This window comes from Teleopsis dalmanni, chromosome 1 (assembly GCF_002237135.1).
Source record: "Teleopsis dalmanni isolate 2A chromosome 1, ASM223713v2, whole genome shotgun sequence".
NCBI lineage: Eukaryota > Metazoa > Arthropoda > Insecta > Diptera > Diopsidae > Teleopsis > Teleopsis dalmanni.
The window spans coordinates 69510150-69529250 of NC_051846.1; the positions used below are offsets into that span (position 1 = coordinate 69510150).

At 31.0% G+C, this 19101-nt stretch overlaps 1 protein-coding gene and 1 pseudogene across 1 annotated transcript; one reads left to right on the forward strand and one right to left on the reverse strand.

Annotated features, from left to right (window-relative positions):
* Positions 1 to 4026: 4026 nt before the first annotated feature.
* LOC119683996 lies at positions 4027 to 15106 on the reverse strand (annotated as a pseudogene).
* Positions 15107 to 17651: 2545 nt separating this feature from the next.
* Positions 17652 to 18830, forward strand: LOC119669223 (cuticle protein 21). The gene is made up of 2 exons (XM_038079045.1): positions 17652 to 17709; positions 17899 to 18830. The coding sequence occupies exons 1-2, from the start codon at positions 17695 to 17697 to the stop codon at positions 18679 to 18681; spliced, it is 798 nt and encodes a 265-aa protein (XP_037934973.1). The 5' UTR covers positions 17652 to 17694; the 3' UTR covers positions 18682 to 18830.
* The last annotated feature ends 271 nt before the right edge of the window (positions 18831 to 19101 follow it).

A 19101-nucleotide genomic window follows, 5' to 3' on the forward strand; every position in this document is an offset into this window, starting at 1 on the left:
AAATCTACATTTATATTTATTTATTATTGATTTTATTTATTTATTATTTATTTTATGTACTTATTTATTTAATATGTCGTTATTATTTATTTCTTTGTTTAAAATAATGTTTTAACTATTACTATAATTAAAATTGTTACCTTATTTATTTACGTTTTATTATTATTGAAAAAGTGTTGTTTGATAATTTATTAAAATCAATTAATTTGAAATGAAATGAAATTAAGTTGAATACATTTATTTAATTAAAACAGAACAATACATAAGGATCCAGGCTCTCCAACATAAACGTTTATAAAAAAACCATTTTCATCGCAAACTATCTGCAAGATTAAGCTATAGTCATGCTTTCTTTTGAAATAAGCCTATTTGCTATGGTGTGGTGCATTTATTTTTACATGTGTACTGTCTATGCAACCAATTACGAACGGGATTTTTTTTGAAGTTTCCACTTTTGCATTATTAACAAGTGCGTATTTAATAAATTAGTGTCCAATTGATATAAGCTAAACACTAGTTCTTTCAATTATCCTCCATACAGAAGCTCTTGGTATGCCAAAACAAATACCAAATTCGCAAAAAGTATTCATATTTGCCATATACCACAAAAATATGTAAATTTCCTTCATTGCTCTAGTTCAATTGTGACCTCCACGGTTATTTTGTATTTGCTAATTGGATTTTATTAACAAATCTATTAAAATATGAATCATAATTAATATATAGCAATTGTATTTTTTATGCGCAAATATCAATCAAATAATCTTTAACGGAACAATTATTGATCGTTTCCATAAAATTTCCACTATATGCATGCTGATGCACTTCATCCCTTGACCTTAATACACTTGGACTAGTGTTTAAAAAGAAAATGGAGGAGTCAGTTTTGCTCGATAATTCTAATAAAATCTGCAATTTCCATTTATTTACTATAGAATTAAATTTAAGTTTTTAAGTAAATACTAAATAAAAACTTACATTTCATACTTCAGACATTTCAACAGATTTTATTTATTTTCCAAGTTTTAGATTTTTTGTATTCAAAATTTTCTCACTTATTTTTTTAGCGCCAAAATTATTCACATAAATCAAAAAATTTTGTACACAAACCCAACTGGCATATTTCATGCGTTGCCAATTATTTTCAAACGTGATCCGTATCGTTTCAGCAAAGATGATTCAGATCATTGAGCGGATCATGTTTGCTGAAACACAGCTATTATTTGACGCTTGCTTGGAAAGAAACGTTGAAACTACTTTTGCATGCATGGATGAAACATCTTTAAATAAACCGCCTTAAAAGCTGTTGAGTGTTTTATGTCAAATCTTAACTTTACGAAAAAGTGAAAAAATATTTTTTCATATAGGAGACTTAGTATAATATATCCGGGCACATTGGATGATAATAAAATAATTACGATGCTTTTTTTTCTGATAAAAAAATTTGTACATCCTAACCATTTAATTATTCTCAAACACCATTCTTCAGTTAAAGTTGTATTACACACGTCAGTTGTATTTCAGACTACCGTAGATGAAATTCATTTTTTGTTATTTTTAATTTAAAATTTTGATTTATAAAAAATTAAAACATATTATCATTAGTGAGATACTAATTACACACTATCTTGTTTGTGTACTTATATTTATTGTTAGAATGTTCTTAAAAATAAAATTTTTATCTTCAAAGCAAACTTGATGTTTAAATATATATGTATAATGAAAACATCAAATTAATATAAAACGTAAATATTAATATGTTAACCCTCCACAAACAGTATATTATAACCATGAGCCATCAACTATTTTATGGAAAGAAAAGTTTCCATGTATTAAACTATATGATCTGTAGGATCTTAGGTCTCAACAGAGTACTGCTTTATGATGTACTTTTGAAACAAATAAGAATATTTTAGCTGACCTCGAAGTAATTATGTATTCATTATTCAGAAAAACCTCATTTATCTCCTCGTTCTTCTTTTCCACGTTTTGTTAGGGCTTAGAGTACTATTTTTAATATTTATATGATTATATGATTAATATAATAATATGATTTAAACTATTTACTGTTATAGTGAACTATAACATTTTATTCAAAGTAAATGATTAAAATAATATTCAAAATTAATCAGATATAACATGCTTTTTTCGGTATTGCCACTACAGGAAATTTCTATAAAAACGATTTACAATGAGAGAACTTGACGTTAAAATCATATACATCACCAATGATTACACAATGATATTATGGAAATCTTGAACTGATTTTTGACGTAAATTCTTCAGCCATGATATTTTTCGTCTTCCAGGGCCACATCTGCCTTCAATTCTGCCTTCAATGATTAATTTTAGTAGTCCGTACTTTTCCGGATGCCTCAAAATATGACCAAAAACTCTAACTGTTTAGAGGGGTTTTACTGTTTCTAATTATTTGTCTCTTTGTTGACACGCCGAAGTACCACGGTATATGTAATTTTTTTCTGTCCAGCTTATTTTCAGTACCACATTTCAAAAGCCTCGAGTTTATTCATCGATGCAACAGACAGCGCCCACGCCTCTGTCCCGTAGAGAAGTATAGAGAATATATAGCATCGCAGCATTCTTATTCTGAGCGGTAATGACAGCTTTCGTGTGCACAGCAAATTTTTCATCTTGATAAAAGAAGACTTTGCTTTTTCAATTCGGACACGTATTTCTTTACTATTATCCTATTAATAGTAAAGAATTATTATTATTACTATTATGAACCAAATACTGTTAATCTTCCTCCAGAATTGGATCGTTTGCTTACCACCTTATATTGGCTTTTACTGCAATTTAATTTTAAGCTGTATTCTCTGCACTTTAATGCAACAGCGTCTAAAAGGTTCTGTAAGCCCTCTATTGAGTCGGCAATAAGCACTGTATCATCGGCGTACCTCAAATTGTTTATAAGTTCCCCGTTAACCACAATTCCATCTGTCGCATCGTGTAGTGCTTCTTTGAAAATAGTCTCCGAGTATATATTGAGTATATATTTATTCCTACTTCTTGCGTGAAGTAATTATCAAATGAAACATTCGTGTTCTGTTTCCAGACGTTTTCAATATATTAATTAATTACTTTAGTAAATGGCGTTTTGGATGTGATTATTCTTATCTGTGAATCATGTCATATGATTAAAATTTCTGTTAAGATAAAACTAACATAATCATAATCATAATGCGTAGAAAAAGTTTTAAATATTTCACAAGTTTTAATTGTTTAAATTCTCTTTCCAATTCTTGTCAAATGCAGTTCCAATAATAGATGTTTATTATATATATAAAAAACTGCAAAGCCAAATACGGAGGCGATGAGTTATCAAAAGGCTGCCTAAACTGTCAAAACAACATGAGAAGGTTATAGAAATGAGCGCAACATGTACCTATAAGGCAAGAACTGATTAACACTACTCAGCCAAGAAACTTGGTTCAACCACGCCTAAGCTTACCTGCCCATAGTGTTAGATTGTTAAATAAAATCTAAAAAATTATATTTGCTTTTGAAACATATCGATAAATTAATCGATAACGATCAAAAGACAACATTCTCTCATTATTCCCAACGGCAATCAAAAAATAAAAAACTTGAGATTTTTTAATATTTTTGTACTGAAGTCTTTATTCAGTAAATGCACATTTTTCGTAACTTTTTTTTATAAAATTCACTAGATTGACTGGTGCACAGTTGTACACATTTAGCTTAAAACGATTTATAAGAGTAAAATAATTCGTAATTCATAATTAAGTTGTTTAGTTTAATTGTAAAATGGAGCCGCATACAAATTTCCAGCGACACAGCACGCACTCATGCGTTAGCACGGCGTGAACGTACGTCGACGGTGAAAGCCATAAAAGTTTAATGACGAATATATATATTAAATTAATAATACAAATTAATATGAAGCGTTAAGCTGGCGATTGTGCAAAAAATATAATAACGAACACAGTTGTTCTACTAAAATTACTACATCAAAATGTGTACACCGCAGCTAAGCGATGCACCCACTTGCGCTACATTACTAGAAAGAAAACTTAACAAAAACAGTTTAACAACGGTCAAATGCCATATTTTGCCCAACTATCAACTTTGTTTAATGATAGTGACCATAGGAGAGTGCAGGAGCTGCATAAGCGACCTTAGCAATTGCTGGAGCTGCATAAGCGACCTTAGCAATTGCTGGAGCTGCATAAGCGACCTTTGCTATAGCTGGGGCAGACACAGCAGCAACGGCTAACGCTGGTTTCGCGACGACAGCAACGCCCTTCTTTTCTACAACAGCATTGAAACCGTTAATTTTGTCTGCGGTATAGGTGACCTTACGAATGGAACCATCAGGTTCTGTCAAGGAATAACTGCCATGTACAACACCATTGACAAGTGTTTCTTCTTGCTGTTTAGAATCACCAGTTGAATGATCGGAGACTCCATATGAAAAACTGTATTGTGGATTTGGATCATATGGTTCAGGTACGGCTACTTTGGCAACAGCAACAGCTGGTGCAGCATGTGCCACATAAGCTGGAGCAGCAGCGGCGTAAGTTACAGCAGGAGCAGCGTGTGCGACTATAGCTGGAGCAGCGTGCTGAACGAGTGATGTTGTAAGCACTTTTGGTGCAGCGTACGTAATAGCAGGTGCAGCATATGACAATGATGAACCATAACCATCAATTGGTAAAGCCACAGCTGTTGACAGTGCAACACCGAGCACAAATAATATCTAAAGATTTTGCGATAGCAAAGGAAAAACAAAAATTAATATAACACTTAATCCTCAATTTCCCATTTCTAGTATGAAGGATTTATTTTTTAAACTATCGAAGTTAAAAATTTACCTTTGCGAACATTTTTTGCTATATGATGTGTGCACTTACAAGAATACAACTTTGGTTTGAGATAAATTCTCAAAGAAGTCTGCACTTATATAAGCGGTACAAAGAATTTCTACTGCACATACGTTAATACTGCCGGCATTTTAAAATATGTACTAGTAACACAAAATCCACAAAAAAAAGAGTTGACAAGACCAACAACAAATTTCAAATTTTATAGGTACGCACCAATGTTGTCTTGCAATTTTAGTGATTGGCATTATACAATCGCTACTGTTCGTTTGTTGCTGTATTTGCCTTTGATTCTGGTTGTAATTCAATCGGTTACCATGAGATAAGATTTTTAGTCATCTGTATCTGACAGTCTATTGCTGTTGCATTCGATGGTTTGGTTTGATTTCGTCATTGCTTCAATTTACTCAATGATTTGCACGTATTGGTTGACTGCTAAACCAAACTGCTGCACTTACATGCCCAAATCTGTACATTTAGCTCAATATACGCCGATTGCAACAATTGCATCCGATTTGCACGCATTTGGAGTTATTATTTTTTTCATATTTTATTTTTATCGCCTCCAAATAGCTCGACTTAATTCTTTTGATCTCTCTTGACGTATCTCAAAGTGCGAAAAATCACTTCGATTTCAGTATCTTTTCATAGCGAGACTCGTTCAATTCAATTTCTTACTACAGCTGCTGCAATTGCTGCTACTCGTAATTAATGTTACCATTTTAACAAGTGAATATGCTCAGCAAACATTCTCCAAAAATTTGAATCTTACTATAAACAATGTTCGTATGACTACAACAAATATTGGCTGATGTAATACGAACATGGAATTATTAAAGCGGATACGTACAAGATCAGAATAAAAAATAATTCATATTTGGAGCACTTAAGTTGGTTAGATTGATTAAAATGTCGACTGGAAATAATGACAGGCGCTAGATACAAATTTGGGTAATTCACTCATTTTGTTCAATTATAAAAAGAGCAAGTAACAAGGCGCAGCGCATTGAGTTATTACTTTTTGACATAATTTATTTTAATATTGATTGCAAATCATTTATCAAACCTTGATTTTCTTAAGACTTTAATTATAAATCTGTCAAAAATGTGAATAATTTATTAGTTATTACAATACAATGAAATAATGTGAAAGAAAAAAAAATAGTATAGTTATAAACTTTTTCTATTAAATAAATTCGTTTTTATCTTCGACCATCTTTCGTTATCCTAAACTCTGCCTTAAATCGTCTTTTTCTCTGAAACCCTTCCTTTCATTTTAATTTTTCCTCAAATTTTCCTTTCAATGAGTTATTACTTTTTAATATAAAATATTTTAATATTGATTACAAATCATTTGTCAAACCTTGATTTTGTTTAAACTTTAATCATAAATCTGTCAAAAATGTGAATAATTTATTAGTTATTACTAATAACTATTAGTAATAAAGCGAAAAAAAAGATAGTATAGTTGTAAACTTTTTTTATTAAATAAATTCATTTCTATCTTCTACCATCACTCATTTTCCTAAACTCTACCTTAAAATGTTTTTTGCCCTGAACTCTGCTTTTTATTTGTCAGATAATCTTTTGTTTCAGTAACTAAAGAACGGTAATTTTCAAATAAAGTGAATGATAGGAAAGGGAGCTTATAGAGCGAAATTTTAATTTCCTAATAGATTAAAATTTGAATGTGTATAAATAGGTGTCCCTAAACCGAAATCCAATATAGACATTTTATTAGGAATTTTTTCCACAGGAAGACAAACGGAATGGTACAGAACGATATATGTGTTTTTAGTTTCTCAATAGATTAAGATTTAACAATGGATTAATTACAATTCTACTTATTGTAATCGAAAAATATCCATGATTTTACAAGCAAAAATCCAAATTTGCAAAATAATGTCTAAGAAAATGCTATAAAAAAATGCCACCATTATCGTATATTTTAATAGGGTCCACTAAATCAAAGTAGATCCAAATCTTCAAAAGTTTTTTTTCTTAATTGAACTAAGCTACAACTGTATTTAGAGACAGCGATTGTTGTTTACCCAGGTTTGAACTAATACCTAAAGCTTTCAAAAATCTGTTTAAGTGACCTGAACTTAAACTAATCATTGATTTTCTAGCATGATTAGTTTTCGTTTAACTCGTTTCAACAATTGGTCTGAATAATTAATATTCAAAAGTAATGGTTAACCATTTCTAATTACGTGTTTAAAAGAAACACCAGATCAGATCTTAGTGAATGTATAGGGTCACAATAATTAGTTAACCTAAACTGAACTAAAGTTATTCTGATATTTAAATTATCTGAAGTTGTAACTAATAATACGCATTGTTATTTTGTTGTTGGACTGCAGTTATATACGAAGTACAAACTAATTAAATAAAAATTCGAATATTTTCTAAGATCACTGGTGATAAGTACTTAACAATACTCGAAACAGCCTTGCATGGTCAGTGTTATTTCAATAAATTAATTAAAATCTTTGTTGTTGTTTTTTCATTACTGTTGGAACCCTTCTAATCGCATTTTTTGCAGTGCAGATGTAAGCGTAATATATTACTATAAGCTATTGCAAGGTATTATTATAATTGCCTAAGCCATATCAATTTAAAAAGGTAAAAGAGATAATTTAATTATATCGCATTCCAATAGGATCGTTTGTATTTCTTTTTATCTTTAAAACAACAATCTACAACGACATTACGATATAATAAAATTATATGATTCCATAAAAAATTAATTGACAAAATTTAATTTTTGTTTCAAAATTTGTTAAAATTATAAAAATAATTTTATAATTTTTTAACAGTAATCAATGAAATTAACCATATAAATAAATATATTGATTATTTATTTTATCGACATTTTTTTAAAATAAAACATAAATTATCGGTCACACATATATGTATTACTAAAAAAAGATCTTTTTAAATTATTTGAAAGTAGTACAATGTCACTACAATTTTAAAAGTAAGAATGTGATTAATGTTAATTAAATTACATGTAAATCAAAATATTGATTGATTATATTAATTAATTAATTTATTAATATTTTTATTTAATATTATTTTATTTAGCATATATTAGAAAAACATATGTAAAATAATACAATACTGAGTTGTTCAATTACTTCGTTAAACGCCACCTATTCATCAAAAGTGGATTTAAGGCTTCGAAACAATTTTAAAATTTAAAGAACTCATCCTAAATATTATTTTAGTAAACCAACTCTTCTCTTGTTCACATATCATTTAAAGTAACCACATCTTAGGTAACTCTGCTTCTTCAAAAAGTGGGCTGTGATTTGTTTAAAATTTGCCATAAGAGCCGATCTACATTAATAACGTCAAAAAACTACAAACACATACAAAAAAAACATCACAAAAGTACTGTATTGAATTTAAAAAGGTCCATAATATTCTGCAATAGTGTAATGCTGCCGTTGATATTAATATCATTGGCCTGAACACCCGCGCCGTTAGTACGGCATTTTTCGATTTAGAAATACATGTGAATGGGCCTTATGATAAATAAGAACAAAACAAAGTACTTTCTGTCAACAAACAAATCTCCTGAGCACCTTGGGACCTACGTTACTGTTGATAATTATAAGTTCGAAGTTGTGAAAGACTTTGTTTATTTTGAAACCAACATAAACATCAAAAAAGACGTCAACCTGTCCTGCTGTGTGATGTAAAAGCTTGGACAATTACCAACAGTAATGAGAAAGAGTTAGGAACATTCGAGAGAGAAATTCTTCGGATGATTTATGGTCCCTTACGCTTTGGCGACGAGTATCGAATTAGATGGAACGATGAACTTTATGAGCTAAATTGCGACATTGACATAGTTAAGTGCGTAAAAATTCAGCGGGTTCAATAGCTTGTTCAGAAAGACCTTCGGCTGGAAAGGAAAACGTGGTAGAAGGTGTCCGCAACTTTAGTGGAAAGAACAAATAACAAACGATTTGGAGGCGTTCGGTACTAGCAATTGGCGACAGCAAGCAACTGATCGGCTACTCAACGCGGGCAAGGGCGACTCACGTCTGTAATTGGCAACTAAGTTAAGTTCTCTAGCACTGTTAATAGAAAGGTCCAGTACTACTAGTGATTGATCTAAACATAGCTCTGTGGCTCCAAAACGAATTTGTGTCCAGAAACTTAAATTAAATTTATTAGAAAATTAAAATTAGCGTCAATTTTATTTTAATTACGAATGGAAATTTGTAGATAACCTTCAAACTAGTTAAGCTCTGGTTATTATTGAACCTTTTGGACATTTTGGATGCAAAGATATAACATTTGGACCAATTGGCAACAAATCATATATTATTTTTATTACCTCTACTTGTTTTTGGGCATGGGAGTAAACATCAATTTAAGTTTAATTATATCAAATAAAGTGTAAAGTATTTACACAATATTAACATTTTTTAAACTACAAAACAATTAAAACTCATAAAAATGTACTGCAACCAAAAACTACACCTGAAAAAAACAATTAATTGCAGTCTATAAAAATCTTGTTACGGTTTCAATAAACTTGCAAAGTATGGACTAAGCCAAGCCGGGTCTCAATTGTGCGTAACTTTTTTCTCGTTTTTTTTTTAAAAAAAACATCAACGACCTTGTGTCTTATTGGCTACATACCAAGTAACTGGAAATTGTTCGTATATAAATAAATATATGTACTTCAAAAATTGGCTCGCATTCCAGATACAAAAGAAATAAATTTCAAGTAAGGTAACAACACGAAGAAGAAAAAGTAAAAAATTACTTTTAGGGAAAATAAGTAAATGTAAATGCCTCGCACGTAATTTCATATAAATTTTTCAGTTTGACTATTGCAGAGCCATAAAATTTCTTAATTTTGAACTTTACTTTTAAGCTACGGTAAATAGTGTGTAAAATGTGATTAAAAAATTTCAAAAACTGAAATCGTAGATATTCTACTTTTATATACTTTTATAAACGAATTTGTATGAAGCTGTTAGGCTAAGTCACTAACCACCACCATGGGCGACATACAATAAAAATCTCTTTAATTGTAGTTAATTTATATATGGAAAATGCATTGAAAATTTATTCAAGCTAATAGGTATATATTTAAAAAAAAATAAGATATATAATGTTTATGAACACTTTTATGTGTTAACAATATCGTTTTTTGTGTTCACTGTGACTAACGCGTTTTAATATAATGAATTATTAAATTGACAATGTATACCGAAAAACGACGTACACACCCAATATTTGGAAACCTTATCTAAAGCTTTGTATCAATCTACACTATTTGATCCAAATTATATAAAGTTACCATTCACTTTTCCCAATACAAACATGCGTAGAGCTATGTTACCATACTTGACGTTACCAAATTGGCACATGACTGAAATGCATCAATTAGGAATAAATTAACTTGTAGGAAATACTGCCTAGCAATTCAGTTAAATCTGAAGTAAGACTTAACCAATTTAAAAATGAGCAAATGAATTCTCAATTATGTTTTATGTTATATATTTATTTATATATGTTTTAATTTTTTTTTTGACACACTTTGAAAATTTACTCTATTGCCTTACTTTTCCACCTTAATCACTTAAATAGAAAATTTCGAAAATGCAAATATAAAATTTAATAAATGAAATACTCGTATAAAGTAGGTCAATTTTGAAATAGTACGTATAGTATGTTTAAGATTAAAATAAATGGCTTATTTATACCAAATTCCTCACTTCAGTAAATAAAAAAATAAATAGAATAATAAATATATCTATACTTTTTTTTTGCGGAGTGACGCGTGTAATACAACATCGGCCGTCAGTAACATCGTAATGATACTGGTGTGCCGTGCTCTTACCGACTAAAACACCATACCTTTTCATCAGGAAGAATATGATAGAATATAGTGATATGTATATGATAGAATTGAACTAATAGCTTGTAATGTATGTAGTATCCTTGCAATCAATGCAAAACCTTACTATAAATGTCAATCCAGAGTTTACCACCATTTATTTAGCCTTATTTTTTTTTCTCAAAACCGTTGACATATCACATTATCGTATTCTATTTTTCTATCGTGTATTCTATTTTTCAGTAATTGTTATCTCGCACTATTAGTCTCTGCAACGATTCGCTGTTGCAAATTCAATTTAATAAGTTTTAATTTTATAGCATTGACAGACGGGAGCTAAATTATCATTAAGGGACTAAATTATAATTTATTTGCTCATTTTGCACATCGTCATTTCTAAGTTTTCTAAGGATTCTAAGTTGTATCTCTGCGATAAAATGGTAGTAAATAATAAACATTATCGTGCGATGATTTTTCTACAATTTTTGACACAGATAAACAACTGCAAAACGCAGCATCAATGAGTTGATGCGTGGCCGTCGTTTTTTCCACGACGAATTTCGTGAAGGTCTTGAAGGGATGGTTGTTGTAGCAGAAAACACAAATGCAGCTCGAAAAATGAGTGAGATGTATCCTCATATTACTACTGGTCACCATCCAAAAATGTTCTAGAATGCAAGGAAGCTATAGCCAGACTAGCCTCCAACCACAGACTTTGTATGTACTGGTTTCCTAGTCATAAAGGCATAGAGGGAAATGAGACAGTTGATACTCAGACCTCTGAAACAAATACATAAACTTCTGGACGAGCACATGAAAAGGAGAGCAAAGGTAAGTTATCGGAACTTAACCACCTATAGAATAGCTAGAATCATGTGTAGACACATATACGAAGAAAAGTACACCAAGGATATTATATCGTCTAACCAAAGGAACTGCAGAACAATAATTGGTATGTTGACAGGTCACTGTCTGGTCGCAGCACATGCCCGAAAACTAAACCTAACTCACAGCGATGCTTGTAGGAAATACAACGAGCCGGATGCAAAGGAAATTCTGGAGCATATACTGTGTAATTGCCCGGCTCTCTCGAGAACTCGACAAACATACTTGGGGGCTGCCAGTTTTAGAGGACTAAAGCACATATCTGAGGTTTCTGTTGGAATCCTAATAAAATTTGCTAACGAAACGCGCATTCTAAGTGATGATTTGTATAGACGCGAAACAAAAACTAATCGTACGATATGCATTAAACTTAGACAGAATGTGTATAATAGTGTTGCCAGCGTGAAAATAAAAAAAAAATACCAATTGAATAAGCGCGGGAATTCAAAAATTAAAGTTCTTTTTTGATCACAGGTAAATAATATGATTATTAAATGATATAATAATCATATAAATTTTTGAACTGCAAGTGTCAGAAAATTAAGCCCTGTCAACTTTGAACTAAAAACTAGTTATACAATTTTAGAATTTTATTAAATTTTGTTGTTTATTCATAAAGAACCATTCCACTTGCAAAGCTATTTATTAGAATTAACGCATAAACAACAGCTATATAAATTAACTTAGTCATTGTAAATGATTGGTTTTTTAAGCTTCAACGCCTGCTGGTAGATATTTCTGTATACTTACTAAAAATCGCTTGCATTCCTAAAGCATATTTAAGAAGTTTTATTTAGTTAAACTCTATGGACACCTTTGCCAGGTAGAAACGGAAAAAACGTCTTTCAGTCTCTATTTGTTAAAAAGTTTGTTTAATCTGATAGTTCAATTTTTAATTAAGAATTGTATGTGCTGTAACAACAAAACTATTTTGAAAAAAAAGGAACTATAATATATGGTCTTTTCAAAATCTCAAGATATTTTTGGAGTAAAATTAAAATTTAATAACAAAAATAAAATAGTAATGAAAGCAAACTACTTAATAGCTATGTAACAACTTATACTGACATCAAAGTTTATAAAACTTCATAAATAAAAAAGTCCATCAGGCACCCAACCATCTTTAGTTCCTTAATATTTTCGAACCAAATAAACAAGTATAAAAATAAATATTAATTTATACTAATAATTAATAGCATTTTAACATAATTATTAGAATTCCAAACATAATTTAATAACTAATTTATAAAGACACCTATTAATTACTATTGGATGAAATTAATTTTCCGTACATCATTTTATTTCTTATTGTTGAATATACTTAGTTATAATTTATGACTAGATATTAAAAAAATAATTTATTTGGAATACTTCCATAATTTACTTCATAAATCAAATGTTTCCTATCGGTTAATGTAAGGTGACACCCAACTGAAACCACAAATGATTTTGTGAATATTTTGCGGCTTACGGTTTGTGGTTTGCGCTTGAATTACATTCAAAATTGGCGTTTCCCATTGCATTAGCTAACAACTAAAATGTTTTAGGCAATATAAAATACGAGTAGCTTTGGTTTGTGGTGACTTACAAAATAATACCGGTATCTCATTACTTATAATTCCTTATTAGCAAAATTAAATAGTTTAATGGTTAAGTTAAGAAACCTGCCTCAAAAAAATCTATGAGAAACGTTAAGCATCGAATGGCTTATATTTTTTTATAATTTCAACTTGATTCATAAAAAATAAAAATGTAGTTGCATAATTTCTTTTAATTTTTTTTTTTTTTCAAGTATTTCCTGAAAAAAAATCTCTGTTGCACCAATTAAAATTACTCATAAAATAAATTCATAATTAATTATGTGCACTATATTTTGAAAAATAAATTTCATTTTTGACTAAAATTTTTTTTAATTTGTAAATAACAGAGTGTTTAATCAAAAACCAATTCATTTTAAGCTTAAAATATTAATTTTTCCTTCTCCACTCCTTTTGGGTGCATAGGTTTGTTTTTAAGCGGATCTTGTTCTAGGCAGCAATCAATGCATCGTCAGAAGTTTGGCCTACTTATTGCTAAAAATTCATTAATCATATTTTTTGTTTATTAAGTAAGTGATTGACAAATGCAATGTAACCTAATAATGTGGCAACCATTTTATTGGCATATAGAAGGTTTTTTTTTTGTTTTATTATTATAAACGATTCTTAAAATATAGACAAAAAACGTATTAATATTGCACCTAGTACAAATAACAAATAAGAGGTACTAATAAGCTATTTTATTGGAATATTTAAGGCAAAAACGAAGCTATTTTGCTATTCGCTATCCATTAGGTCTGCCACTGTTATCCTTTTTAGCAGTATAGGTAGTGCAATCGCCTAGAGAAGACTGAATGCTGTAACGTTGACATGTGTTTTCCAACGCCGTTTGTGAGCAACGGCACGCCTTTTAGTCACGTCGTCGACTATTGGCATGCCAAGGTCACGGTGGAAATCACTGTTTCTAATATAGTATGGAGCATTTACGATGTAACGTAATACTTTATTTTAAAAACGCTGAATAGTTGCAATGTGTTTCTTGCTGGCACAACCCCAGAAAGCTTTAATAGTTGTTACACAAGCTAAATTGATGCCTTTAGCTATTATAAATAGTTTCTGTCTTCGGTGCTGTCCTCATGTATGTTTTGTTGTGATTTCAATCTGCTTTATTTCGTTCCGAAAATTTCGATATTAATGTAATGTAAAAATTAGTTAAATGCGAATGTGTCCTATACAAGCAATCATGGACCCTCCACAAACGATTTCAAGTTATTCCAGCCTAATGCAATGGTTAATTCGGTCGTCTACTACTCACAACTCAACCGCTTAAACGAAACAAGGAAAATTAACCAGGATAGGCTAACAGAAAAGGAGTTATTTTCCATCATGACACTGGCAGATCAGACACACGTTCAATAACTCGGAACAAATTGATGAAACTTTGGACCTTGCACCATCTGAGTACCATTTATTTCAGTCTCTTATTGAAACTGTCCTAATAGTAAAAAATTAGCCAACCTTTAAATTATTTGACCAATTTTTTTTTGAAGATAAGCCACAGAAATTCACAGACATCGATGGAACTATAAAAGTATCCAAAAAGTTTTATAATCTCATAAAAATTGATTTTTAATAAAAAAATATTTGTTCAAAAATGTACCAAAAAACCACTGATACTTTTTATATCACCAATATATTAATAATCTCCTTCTGAGCACATTAACGCGATCAAAATGAAGAATAGTTGTTTCTAAGTGTAGGTGAATACTCGTATAAACACGCGCCTTAATTAAATCTTTAATTGAATTCAAATTTAATTATATTAGTAAACATTATTTTTTGATCATTATATAACCAGGGGATTTGTCCATCAACAGATAACAGTCTTTAGTTATACCTCATTGCTATTTTTGCTAATTACCAAATGTTTGCAGGCCGGGTTGGCTAGCCATTTTTAGTTTTCTAAGCGGGCAAATGACAAATTTTCAATCATGTATAACTGATTAAAGGATTGGAAACTAGGAGGAGTAGGAGACTAAACGTATTTATATTTTAAAAAGTATTTTGTTTCAGAAATTAATTTTACTGTATGTCCGCTAATTCACTGTGTTCCGCTCAATGTCTCTAATAAAAATAAAAACTCGACACCATCTTCACTGAAATATCAGTTGATAAATTTATGACATTTCTAATATTTTTTAATAAATAACAAATTAAAATAGAGATGAAATTACCAAACAAAAATAAACTTAAGACAACAACTATAGTCCTTATATGCACTACATTTAACCTAAGGTGAGCAGTTACTGCATACGTGAATGAACTAAAGGGCCTTACTTTATAATTGATATGAATTAAATTAAAATCAACTTCCTGTTTTTCTTCTTCTTCTTTTTTGTTTGACCAAGCACGAGTTAGTGTCTAAAACACTTTTACTCCATACTTTCTGTGACCACTTAGATGATCCACTGTAATAAGAATTTCGTTAAGTTCTGGTAATATTATTCAGATATATGTATTGCATTCAATTTAAAAGAGTGCTATTCTGAATTAGTCTACGCATTTACAGTATCTAACAATTTCCTTTAAATTGCATTTCATTGAAACATAAAAATATCTAAAAGTAAGCAGACATTGTAAGTCCCAAGGATTGAATTCGTGCTCTGCAAATTTTGAAGCTCAAAGGCAGTGTTCCTCAGCATTTGGCAGGGCACGAGTTCATCCGTATCAAGAGATGAACTCGTGCAGTCGCAAACAATTATTTATAAAAATTATATATAAGAAATAATTCTAAGACCACTGATGACAGGTATTTGTCAATACTGAAAACTGCTATATAATCAGCCTAAAATTCAATTAATTAATGTTATGTTATATAAAGAATTTTTGTTATTTTTTAGTACACTACTTTTCAAAACCTCTCTATTAAATACAAGAGTTTCTATTGAATAAAATAGTCACTATTGGTTTTAAAATCAAATTTCATATTGATTGTTCTTCTTGAGTTAGCGCTATTACGCACTTTTACTCTATAATAGGTGGGGGGCTTATCTCTACCCCACACTAGGCTTTAACTAGGCTAAGAAATCATATAATTTATTTGTCTTTTAGTTGATGACGGACCTTAAATCAGCATATCTTCCTGAGAGTCCAAAAGTGGACTTGAGGATTGTTAGGGCGAGGTTAAGTAGCGCATCAACTTTAGTGAATAATTTTAGAGCTCTGTCTCTGATATATCTTTTCACTGAGTCAATCCTAAGATCTAAGTATATCTGTTGATCTCATATACCATGGAATCTTAAACAGTCTTCTTAAAGCCAGGTTCTGTGCTATATGTAATTGCTTTTTGGTAGTATTTGAATGAATTACTTTAGTAAATGATGTCAAGTACTTTTTTATATTCTCTTGTGACATGATATCTTATTCTCTGTATTAAACAACAATGTATTTAACACTTCATTTTGAGAATTACACTTTTTTCATACATACTCGTTAAATCTTTTTTAAAATAACTTACACGTAATAAATTCTAAAATAAATCACAAATTCCGTAAATAAATTGTTTTAAAAAAAATTGTTAAGTATTTTTTTTTCTAAAATTGCAAATTAAAAATCATTTATCGCCAGTTTGCGAAATTCTTCCTCATTGCCTCCGAAATGTGAACGATTTTAATGAGATTCTTATCATTAACACTGAAAAGAGCTACTGAATACCTAATTGATGAAAATTTAAAAAAAACTTTCTTTTTTATGCAATTAAACTATAATCAAATATACGAATTTGAACAAATTTTTGTTAAACGTTGTACAAATTTTACAATTTTAACCCATCGATTAAGTATTAAAAAAGTGAACCTTAAGGGTCCCCTGAAATGATCAGTAATTTTATGAGGTGCCTTAGTTCAATTAATCGACCGCCTTTGAATTGAAATTAAGTTAAAATCATTTGTGTGGATGAATAGTTGCACTTGTGGATTTTATTGCCAAAATGTGTTTAAGTCTGATTTTAATTCGTACTTTTGTATAATTGAAGGCATTGAACGCGATGGCAACGGAATTGTAATATTTGTCGCGCGTTGGTCTTCACTTTCAAACTGCGCCACATTGGCAATAAAGCTGAAGTTACGCAGATATCTTGGTTTTGGTAAGTTGACTATGTCTTGTGGAAAAATTTGTATGTGCACAAAGACATACGCACTGGGCTTACCCGATTTACGTGCGGGGAATACGAAAACTATTATAAAAAAATCGATTTTTGAGTTTTTTTTCGATTGCCACAAAGTCTAAGTGTTGGAAGACAATATAACACAGAATTGAAAAAAAAAAAATCTATAATAATGCAAAAAAAAACAACTTACCTACCACCAACAAAGTGTATATACTAGCATTTTTGGGGCCCATCATGCTGATGACACTGTCAAATATTCAAATTTTCTGAGACCTTTTTTTGCGAGTATAAAAAGCACTGAATTTTTGGAAATGGTATGTCAGTTCAATTTTAAACAACCGACAGTGATAACTAAATAAACCTAAGCACACAATGAGTCCATTTATTGTAAGTACTCAATTCGTATCCTCTGGAAGTACAAGGCAAACGGATTACTGCCTAGAAAGAAAATTAGTTGATGAGTTCTGGAGTTTAAGCAAAAATTAAATTTTTGCAATTCTTGAAATGCTTTCAACTACAAATATCGCAACCAATTTGCATATTTCTAGACTTTTATAAGAAATTTTTATTTCACAGGTAGTAGCTGTTCTTTCCACCTTAGCACTATCAGCTAATGCTGGTTTAGCGCCATTCGCAGCACCACTTGCAGCACCTGCACCATTGGCATATGCTGCATCTCCTTATGCTGCTTATGCTTCCTCGCCTTATTTTGCTGCACCAGCTGCATTATCAGCAGCACCACTTGCAGCAGCACCTCTTCTATCCGCGCCTGCACCACTTGTTGCCAAAACTTTTGCTGCACCTGCCCCAGTTATAGCTGCTGCTCCTGCACCGCTCTTTGCTAAGGCTTTTGCCGCTCCAGCACCAATTGTTGCCGCAGCACCTGCACCGCTTTTTGCTAAGACTTTTGCCGCACCAGCTCCAGTTCTTGCCGCTGCTCCATTGGCTGCAGCTCCATTAGCCGCTGCTCCATTAGCTGCTGCACCAGTTGTTGCTGCTAAAGCCATTGCCGCACCACTCGCTGCTCCAGTAGCTGCCCCTATTGCAGCAGAAGTTGTTGATCCTCATCCACAATATACTTTCGCTTATGATGTACAAGACAGTTTGACTGGTGATTCTAAAACACAAGAAGAAACTCGTGATGGTGATATTGTACGTGGCTCATACTCTTTAATTGAACCTGATGGTTCCCGTCGTATTGTCAACTACTATGCTGATCCCATCAATGGTTTCAACGCTGTTGTTCAAAAGGATGTACCTGTTGCCCCAGTCGTTGCTGCTAAAGCTATTGCTGCACCAGTCGTAGCGGCACCAGCACCAGTTGTTGCCAACACTTTTGCCGCTCCCATTGTTGCCTAAACTAGTTTCTTAAAAAAATAAAGTCGTCATGTACCTTAAGTCCAATATTACAAAAAAATGTATCAACATTGACTGATCGCAGAGTGAAGAAATTTCTAAATCAGAGACGTAAGCAGACGTGAACAGTAAATTTCAATAGAGGACCTTCATTTGTAAATATATAGACAATCATTGTCGTTTTAAAATTACTTTCATCATTATAAGATTTTTTGATAATAAAAAAATTTTTAAACATTTCTTGAAACTCACGCAATTTTATTTATAAGGAATGTATCTATCAGATACAAATTTATTTGGAACTCGTAAAATTTCTCCATTGTAACCAACGACTTGTGAGACGCTGCTTTGACTTGTTGATACAGTACTTTTCTTTTATATTTGGATTCTTTTTCCTCGTGATCTCGATTATCAAACTCTTTT